The sequence below is a fragment of the Gavialis gangeticus genome, unplaced genomic scaffold (genome assembly GCF_001723915.1).
Source record: "Gavialis gangeticus isolate Ggan-Ray unplaced genomic scaffold, GavGan_comp1, whole genome shotgun sequence".
Lineage (NCBI taxonomy): Eukaryota > Metazoa > Chordata > Crocodylia > Gavialidae > Gavialis > Gavialis gangeticus.
This window is the reverse complement of record NW_017729015.1, coordinates 19398302-19407998: the sequence shown is the minus strand read 5'-3', so window position 1 is coordinate 19407998 and position 9697 is coordinate 19398302. Positions and strand designations below refer to the sequence as shown.

Below are 9697 nucleotides of genomic sequence, written 5' to 3'. Positions count from 1 at the left end.
TCCTGAAGTCTAGGAAAACTATATCCACTGCCACCCCTGCATCCAATGATTTAGTGACCTGGTCGTAAAAGGCCACCAGGTTGGTCTGACAGGACCTGCCGCTGATGAACCCGTGCTGGTTGCCCCTGAGCATGCCGTTCCCTGCTGGCCCCTCCTGGATGCGTGCCAGAATAATTTTCTCGAACAGCTTGCCCAGGATCGAGGTAAGGCTGACTGGCCTGTAGTTCCCCAGGTCCTCTTTCCTCCCCTTTTTGAAGATGGATATATAAATAGCAGTGCATCATTAGCCCCATTGCACAGATGGGGAAACAGAGGCACAGGGAGGGGCAGGGACTCTCTCCCGGGCACCCAGCCGGCCAGGCAGCGCTGGGGATTCAAGCTGAGTCTCCCGAGTCCCAGTGCACAGTGCTGCTGGCATTGCCTGCCTTCACAGGGCCCCAAAGTGCTCGAGTGGATGTTTTCCGTGTAGACAAGGCAGACTCCCTAATATGCAAAATGCCAAGGGAAAAGAGCTGGAGAAAAGGAGACAGAAGGAAAAAATGCTGCACAGCCCATTTCACTCATTAGGGTTATTGATGCTTCCTGTCCTGAGAACAGCGTGTTTCTGGTACAAATTAACGGCGCTGTGCTCAGCATCACCTTGCAATAATATCATCTACATGACCAGCAGCCCATGGCTGAAATTAAGCCAAGGCAACGTTCCTCTCTGCACTCCCCTGCGCCGACCATGGATCAAACCCTAAATGACACATTGTCCCTGGAGAAAAAGCCTCAGCAGAGATCACTTGGTGTTTTTCTTCTGCCACATGGCAAGTCACAGATCTTGAGAGTAGGTCGCAGGCAGCTTGAGAAACCCTCTTGGAGCCCAGGCCTGTGAGCTGAATCCCAACCAGTCAATCCTGGAGGAAATGGAAGTTTTTCCCCCGCGCGCTGCCAGCACTGTGCACTTGCGGCGTGATTAACAAGGCCACTTAGCTCCTAATGAAGGGCTCAGTTAGGGCTGGAGACCAGCTACAAGCATCAGGTCAGGAGTAACAGAGGGGGCTGTTGTGGGGAGGGAGCTCGGATAGGGACTAGGTAGGTCAACCCTTAGGGATGCTTTACGAAATAGCGGAGCGTCGCTAGCTCCATTTCAAGGGATGGGACCGGAGGAAGAGCGGCAGCTCCAGGATGATGCCAGGATTCTCCCAGGAGATGCAGAGAAGGAAGCAGGAGCAATCCCACCCAACACATGGAGCATCCCCATGCCCTGCCGCATCACACCCTAGGTCTTGTGTGCCAGCAGGTCGCCTTTCCTCCTTTTGTGACTCCTTTAAGACAACCTACCACTGCTGCCAGCTGGGAGAGTTATTCCTGGAGTTCAGCTAGGATGGGTGGAGGCCAGGAGGCACCGTTTTATAGCAGACGGTGCTGGGTTACAACACCCAAGTGCAGCAGGGCTGGACCCGATGATGTGTAAGGTCATGAAACTATGAAGGGCAAGGCCCCGAACCATTGCTGGCCCATGGGATGGGAGGAAGGCTTATTGACCTTGCCCTGTCTACCCATGCTAGGGCTAACTACGGTTTGACAGGGTCACTAGAGATGGGAAGCCACTTGCTGCCAGTGCCCCTTTGCAACTGGGTCCCCCAGATACCAAGGCTCACATCACAACCCCTCCAGGAAACAGTCCGTGTGCTATGATGCACATCACTAGGCAGAAAGCGTAGAGGCCACACTGCTTCTTTTTAGTAGGAGACTAAACAGACATCCCCCCCACCCCACTCACTCCACCCTGAAGCATCTTAGCATCTGGTGGTAGGACACATCAAGGAACATCTGTTCAGCTGACCTGGCCTCCAGCCCATGCATTTACAACCAACCACAAAACAACGTTTAGCATCATGCTGCCGGAGAACAGCTGTGACCACAGCCCTTCCCAGAGTTACAGTCATCTTCAGCCAGATGCTTGTAGGGGGCAACACCTGCCCAGGCAACGAGCTGTACTGACCACCCATCACTGCTGCTCAGCTTCACCCAAGTCAGGCCACATCTTGCCTGCAAACTGCACAGACCTGGGGACTTTCTAACCACCTGGAGAAATAAATTCCAGAGTCAGGAACATTTCAAAAAGTCATAGAAAACAAGGGCTGGAAGGGACCTCAGCAGGTCACATCTAGTCCAACCCCCTGCTCCAAGCAGGACCAGCCCCAACTACATCATCCCAGCCAAGGCTTTGTCTAGTCAGGTCTTAAACACATCCAAGGATGGAGAGTCCACCACCTCTCTGGGTAACCTGTCCCAGTGCTTCACCACCCTCCTAGTGAGAAAGTTTTTCCAAATATCCAACCTCAACTTTTCTTGCTGCAGCTTGAGCCCATTGCTCCTTGTCCTGCCATCTGCCCCCACTGAAACCAGTCCAGCCCCATCCTCTTTGCAGCCCCCCTGCAGGGAGGTGAAGGTTGCTATCAAATCCCCCCCGGTCTTCTCTTCTGCAGACTAAATAAGAAAGTTGACCAGGAACATTTTGCCATTAAGATCTAGCTGACGAATAGCTCAAATTGTGGAACATTTCACGACTCTTTGGACCCCTGCAGATCCCAGAGTTGAGCACCTTGACGAACTTGGAAATGGTCGGACTGGTCGGGTGCTAGATTTTGTAATCACATGGGAACCCGGCAGCTCTGGAACGAGAGGTATTTGTGAACATTTCATGCTGGGATCCCATCCTTGGAGAATGACAGGAAAATACAAGTCCTGAGAGATCCCCACAGTCTGCGAGGGGTCCTGGCGAGACCCCATCCCTCGCACAGATATCAAAATGGCCAGGTAACTTGTTCTCTCCTCATTTCATAGATTCATAGAAGTTAGGGGCTGGAAGGGAACTCACAAGATCATCAGGTCCAGGCCCCCTGCTCTTAGGCAGGAAAAGTTTCCTGGGACCCAGTCTACTCACGGCCCAGACTTTCCAACGAGGGGAAGAGCTTATTTAAGGATTAGAGGAGCTGGGAATCAGGACTCCTTGGCCTCTCTTCCAGGATCTCGGGGGTACATTTTCAAGAGGCACTAGCCCATCCAGGACATTTTGGGGGCTGAACGCTTCTGAAAATCTGCCCACCAGTGTCTCAATGGATATTGCCAGGCACTGGGAAACTCCAGCTTTCAGTGGTCCAGGAAAGGTGTCCCTCTGTGCCTCCCTTTACCAAACTGGAAATCATTATTGATATCAAAATCCTATGGGCTGCATTCAAGTGGGCAATATATCTGGGTGAAAGGAGCTACATAATTGCAAAGAATTATTGTTTAATCGAAGTATTTCTGGTCCGTCGGTTCCCTGCGGTAACGGACTGGATTTCTGTATGCAGCTTGGTAGAAAACAAAGCAAAAGATAACAATGATTAAACCAGTAGAAAATTGGAGAGAAATAAAGGGAAGGAAAGCAACCAGATGAAGCAGGTTGCACAGCTGCTTCTCTTGGAGCAGAGAAGGGAAAAAGTGGATTTCATTTGAAAGGGAGCATTTTCAGGAGATCTCAACTTTCTTTTGAATCCTCAGAGCTAAAGCTTCTCTCTCCAGCTCAGCTACAGAAATGATGACTGCCTCCTTGTTCAGCTAACGGGTGATAGGAGGTGCTTCATTTTAAACCTGCATCTTGATAAATTGGAGAAATTACCTGAAATTAATTGAATGAAACTTAAAAACAAATGCAAAGTCAGGGAAAACGGTGCTCGTGCCGTCTTCAGCACTGGTGAGGCCTCACCTGGTGTGCTGCGGCTAGTTGCGGGCCCTGTGCTTCAAGAAAGACGTGGACGTAGCAGGAAGAGTCCAGTGGAGAGCAAACAAAAATGACTGGAGGTCCGGGGAACATGACTGAAGAAAAAAGGTCGAAAGAACAGGGATTATTTAGTTTGGAAAAGGAAATATTGGGGGCGGGGGGAGGATTTGGTACCATTCTTCAAATAGGGGTGGTCTTGCCTTGAGCAGGGGCTGGACTAGACGTGACCTCCTGGGGTCCCTTCCAGCCTGACTTTGCTGTGAGTCTATGGCTGAAGTCAATTTAGCTGGAATAGATGCTTAAAATTAGGCACACGCTTAAGTGCTTTCCCCAACTGACCCAGGATCTACCAGAGTTGAAGATCTGCTGCGATATCTGCGTGCAAGACGTTAAGTGCCCGCTAGTCCTACGGCTTGCAGAGCACTCTGCCTTGCCCATGACGGGATGCAGCTCCTAGGACACGTTCAAGGTCCACATGTGTAAATTTAAAGCAGGTGCTTATGCATTTTGCTGAATCAAGGCCTGAATAGGGACACATGGTTTGTATGCATTTGCCTACTGACGTGTCACACCATCTCCATGGGAAAAAAGACCCTTGTATGGATGGGAAGGGGGCTTTTAAAATGGAAAGTTTTCATTCCACTTCTAATAGTCATCTTACAGAAAGGGCCCCTCAGTGTTGGCTCCGGCATGTGTGGACTTGGCAGCAACTCAAGCCCGATTAACTGTCTAACCACTTTTGCTGTTGTTCCCCCAGGTACACCAAGATGAAAACAGCCACCAACATTTACATCTTCAACCTGGCTCTAGCGGACGCGCTGGCCACCAGCACGCTGCCCTTCCAGAGCGCCAAGTACCTGATGGAGACCTGGCCTTTTGGGGAGCTGCTCTGCAAAATCGTCCTCTCCATTGACTACTACAACATGTTCACCAGCATCTTCACCCTTACCATGATGAGCGTGGACCGCTACATCGCTGTCTGCCACCCAGTCAAGGCCCTGGACTTCCGTACCCCCACCAAGGCCAAGATCATCAACGTCTGCATCTGGGTCCTCTCCTCCGTGATTGGGGTGCCCATCATGATCATGGCCGTCACAAAGCGTAAAGGCAAGTGCATCCGTGCATGTCCCGCCAGCTGCCCAGTGTGGTGCCTTGAGCTTACAGCAAGCCGACTCGCCTCTCCCGTAGCAGAGCTAGCATTTAGATGCCATCCTACACCACATCCATGAAGGGTGGGCTTGGCATTAAAGCCATTGGGTGGGACATGGAAGATTTAGGTACAAGTTTTTGCTCTGCCATAGTCTCCCTATGACTCAGAGTCCCACTGTGCCTCGATTCCCTGCCTGGGAATGGGAACACAGCTACGTGCTGCACTTGTCTGCCTCTTTAGCGTGAAGCCTTCAGAAGAGGGACCGCCTCACACTGTGCATCTTAGCGTTCCCTGGTCTCTTTGATGGCGTTTGGGGCTGCCAGACTCTAAAGTGATGCAAATGGCTCGGGGGGTTCAAGTTTGGCTGCCAAACCCAAAGCAGGCATTATACCGAGGATGGCAATTATCCCAGGCAGACTTTCTGTCTCGGTAACACCTGGATACCAAAATCCATGCGTACAACAAAACCATCCCGCTGCTCCTTCATGATCCTTCCTGTGCTTTATCTGTTTCTTTGGCTCCCACTTGCCCTTTTCCCTTACATCTGTCTGGGGCAGTTAATCCGGATTAACTAGTCCTGCAGAGTTTAACTCTGCGCTGCGATTCTCTTATCCTGGAATAATTGGGGCCTTTTCCCAAATTAGTTTAAATCTACCTCTGAACTGGAATAAGATCACTTAGAATCAAGCGCATATTTTCCAAAGTAAGGACAGATGCGGAGGGAGTTGATTCGGAATAAGAGCACGTTTGGAAGGAAGATAGTGTACCCCATTTCCATAAAAATACCTGCTATAACTAGCCGTCTCAGAGACTGAATGAGGCACAGAGATCCTTCAGACGGGCTGGTTTTAACAGCTGGTCCGAAGAGCTTTATCACTGCACAGCTATCCCGTGCAGCCATGAACTAAAAAGGTACTCACGTGCATGCATCATAGTAGCACCTGGAAGCCCAGATCAGAGCTCACGGCCCCACAGCAGTCACACACAAAACACAGTGCCCCTGCCCCCCAAAAAGCATATAATGGCAGCGTGCAATGCAAAGCCTTACAATAGATAGAGTGTGCAAGACTGATTTTACAGGTGGGGAAAAACAGATGGTGTGAGGTGGCATGAGCTCCAAAACCTGCACTGAGACCATGCTGAAGTTTGGAGCGAGCATTTAGGTTTGGGGGTCTTGGATTCTGCACCCAAGACTAGCTTGGGTCCCCAAGGCTAGCTTTGATTCGGCACCCAAGGTTAACTTAACATGTTGCCGGACTTTAAATGAGTCCATGGTAGTACCCGCAATGGGACACAAAAGCCCTCCGTCCTTGCCCCTGGGCAACCTCGCATCTCCAAGGTGCTCGTTAACCTGACTCCAGTCAAACCAAAGGCACTGAGGAAATACAGAGGTGAGTGCTTTAGAAATGCTGGCTGGCACCAAAGCGGCTGGCAAATGCAGCTCTGAAAGCATTGGACTCTCCAGAGCCTGTAGGTATATTGAAACCGGTGAGGGTTTCTAAGCTGCTTTCCTTAGCAGGAGGCAGCGAGAGGCACGGGGCAGGGAGCTGATGGCTGAGGAACAGGCAGGATTCAGGCTGGTACTACTCTTCTCTCCCCTACAGACGGGATGGTCTTGTGCATGCTCCAGTTCCCCGACCCTCCCATGTACTGGGACACGGTGACCAAGATCTGCGTGTTCATCTTTGCCTTCATGGTGCCCATCCTGGTCATCACCATCTGCTACGGGCTCATGATCCTGCGCCTGAAGAGCGTGCGTCTCCTCTCGGGCTCCAAGGAGAAGGATCGCAACCTGCGCCGCATCACCCGCATGGTGCTGGTGGTGGTGGCGGCCTTCATCATCTGCTGGACGCCCATCCACATCTTCGTCATGGTCTGGACTCTGGTGGACATCGACAAGAAGAACCCCTACGTGGTGGCCAGCTTGCACTTCTGCATCGCCCTGGGCTACACCAACAGCAGCCTCAACCCCGTCCTCTACGCCTTCCTGGACGAGAACTTCAAGAGATGCTTCCGGGAGTTCTGCCTGCCTTTCCGCTCCCGGATGGAGCAGAACAGCTTTTCCCGGGCGAGGAACACCACCCGGGAGCGCGTGTCCACCTGCACCCCCTCCGAAGCCCTCCACAAGCCGGCATGACTAGACATGGACAGCCACCGCCGGGGCTCCCGCGGGCGCAGAGGAGAGGACCTGCACTCGGAGGTGACGCAGGTCACCACCACCGAGTTCTAGCGGAGGAGGCGGAAGGGGAGCACTGGTGCTGGAGGAAGGGCGGCCGGTGCAGGACTTGATTTCTTTCCTTCTTTTTTACAAAAAAAAAAAAAAAAAGCAAAAAAAAAAGCAATTGCAACAGCTTGATTTGCTACGAAGCAGCCGGGCTGGATCAGGCATTCACAAAGCCACAGACACTTGGGTGAGGATTTCTAAGGCTTGAGGACAGGGAATGGGAGGATTTAGAGGCTCATCTCTCAAGCACCCCTGGGTCTGCACAACAGCTAGTCTGGAGGTGGAGGACCGTGCAACCCGGTAGCACCAGCACCATTGCACCATCCCTCACCCCCGCCATGCAGCCAGGTTGGATGGGGGAACTTATACATTCGTACATTGTAAGGCCGGACGAGACTTTGGACGATCATCAGGTCCAGGCCCCTGCACCAACGTGCATCAGTCTTGGATGAAATACTGATATCTGGGCACCCTTTATACCATGGCTTTAAGAAGAGGCTGGATGCCTACCTGGCTGGACTCATTTGAGTCCCGTTTCTTGTTTTGGGGTTTTGTTGTTCTCCCGCGCTGGCGGGGGGTCGGGCTAGAAGATCTACTAGGTCCCTTCCGACCCTAAATCTATGAAACTATGAATCTATGAAACTATATAAAGTGCCAACCTGCCCATAGCAGCCAAGTCTCGAGCACTCGAACTTTAGGGTTTCTTCCTCCCACCCCCAGCAGGATACGATGGTGGAGAGAGACCCCTTCATGGAAGCCGCCGGGCCGCAGCAGGTCCTCCTTCAGAGCCCCGTAACAGCGCTTTGGATCGAACGACGGCACGAAGACGTCTTGGGCTGGGAGGTGCCCTTGTCTCTTTTCGTTCCCGTTCCAGCTTTATGTACGGTGGGCCCCAATGCATCCTGCTCCCCCGCTGCTCCAGTCCTCCCCCAGCCCTGCAAGGAGAGCGGAGCACGCACGGGCCCCCATGCCTTGTACATAGCTCCCCTCGAGCAGCAGTCAGGAGGCAATGCCTGGCTGACACGGCTGCTCGCCTCGTGCCCCATCACTCTTTTCTCTGCAGAGCCCCTTGCTGCCTTACCTGATGCCAAGTGGAGCGCACAGGATCCAGCCAGCTCCCCTGCTGCAGCGGATCAGCTGAGCCAAGGGGTTTAATTTCGCAGACAGATCATGCGAGGGGATGATCTGGGAGTGACAATGTGGCAGGACAGCCGCTCTGGGTGGGCCAACGTGCCATGAGTACAGTGTGGCTCCAGGAACTGGGCTTGTAGCTCTGCCGTAGCTTTGGGCAAAGGGCGAGCTCTTAAACAGCTCTCTCCTGCCCGTCCCAATGGATGATAAACACAGAAGCTAAACCTCTTTAAGGGACTTTTCCCAAAGGAGATCCAGTCTCCTGGCCTGACGTCCTCTTCCGTCAATGGGGGCTCTTGCAGGCCGGAGGGTCTTGCAGCCTCTAAGCCGCACCACTAGCTAGATAACGGCCTAGATCCACTCCTGAGGCTCAACCCTCCAATGCATGCCCCAAAGCTAGGGGCCCTGGTCACACCGTTCAGCATGGGAACTAGCACGCAGGTGCCCATTGCAGGCACCTAAATACTGATCTGGGGCTCAGAGGAGGCTTGAGCTACAGCAAGTGACGGCCACTTTGTTCTCATATAAGATCTCCCCCATGGAAGTGTCACGTGCTTTCACTTCTGTGCATTGACTTCACGCCCTTGTGCCCACGCTCCTGCTGACAAGTCCTTCGGGTCTTCAGATAGTTTGAAAATCAGATCTCTGGCATCACGGAAAAATCTTGCTGGAAGGGACCTCAAGGAGGGGACATCTAGGCCGAGCCACGGCTCACGGCCAAGTGCTCGGATAACCTGCACCTAAAAATATCTGGGGTGGAGAGTCTACAAGCTCTCCAGGTGACCTGTGGCTGTGCTGAGCCACCTGCCTCAGTAGCGAGTGCTTTGCTGTTCCACTTTCAACCCATCTCTGTGAAACGCCAAAAGACCCCTTGAATAGCCAACCCACGCTCTGCATGTGCCTATGCCATTTAATACCGGACACAAGCTCTATAATTATTATTTGTGTTTTGCTAGTATCTGGACGCTTCGTTCAGGTCACGGCCCCCAGGTGTTAGGTGCTGTACACCATGCTCGAACCACTGCATCCAGATCCCAACCTGAATCTCAAATACTCTGCGATTCAGATACAGGATATAGGTTAAACGTGCACCAGCCCAAGCCAGGAGCCTGTCTGTGTTGTACACATCTGGACAGGATATTAGGGTGCAGGTTTTCAAGGCTGGGCTTATGTTTGGTTAGTACATGAGACTAGAGCTGGCCAACTTTGCAGGGCTTTTGCCAGTTCCCTCAACCGCTATGCGAGAAGGAAAAGTATATTTGGGCATCACTACACAGAGCTGATCCAGGTTGGAGACAACCAAAGGAAAGCAAACCCTGGAGGCCTGATTTTCCACTGCCCTGCACCCTTTGCACCAGAGAAAGGCCATGTAAAACGCTCTCAGGCTAGAGAGGTCACATTTTATATCCACGTGCCAAGGTCTGGGGCAATGGAAACT

General features: G+C 52.3%; 1 protein-coding gene across 2 annotated transcripts in view; it reads left to right on the top strand.

Annotated features, from left to right (window-relative positions):
• OPRD1 (opioid receptor delta 1) overlaps positions 1-7608 on the top strand; it is a 36149-nt gene extending 28541 nt beyond the window's left edge. Inside the window, exons 2-3 of one of the 2 annotated variants that reach the window (XM_019512523.1) lie at positions 4512-4842; positions 6481-7608. In XM_019512523.1, coding sequence (XP_019368068.1) covers positions 4512-4842; positions 6481-7041 — 892 coding nt within the window. In that variant the 3' untranslated portion in view covers positions 7042-7608. Of the gene's footprint in view, positions 1-4511; positions 4862-6480 lie in introns of both variants that reach the window. The other variant, XM_019512522.1, reaches the window with a different exon arrangement.
• Positions 7609-9697: the final 2089 nt, after the last annotated feature.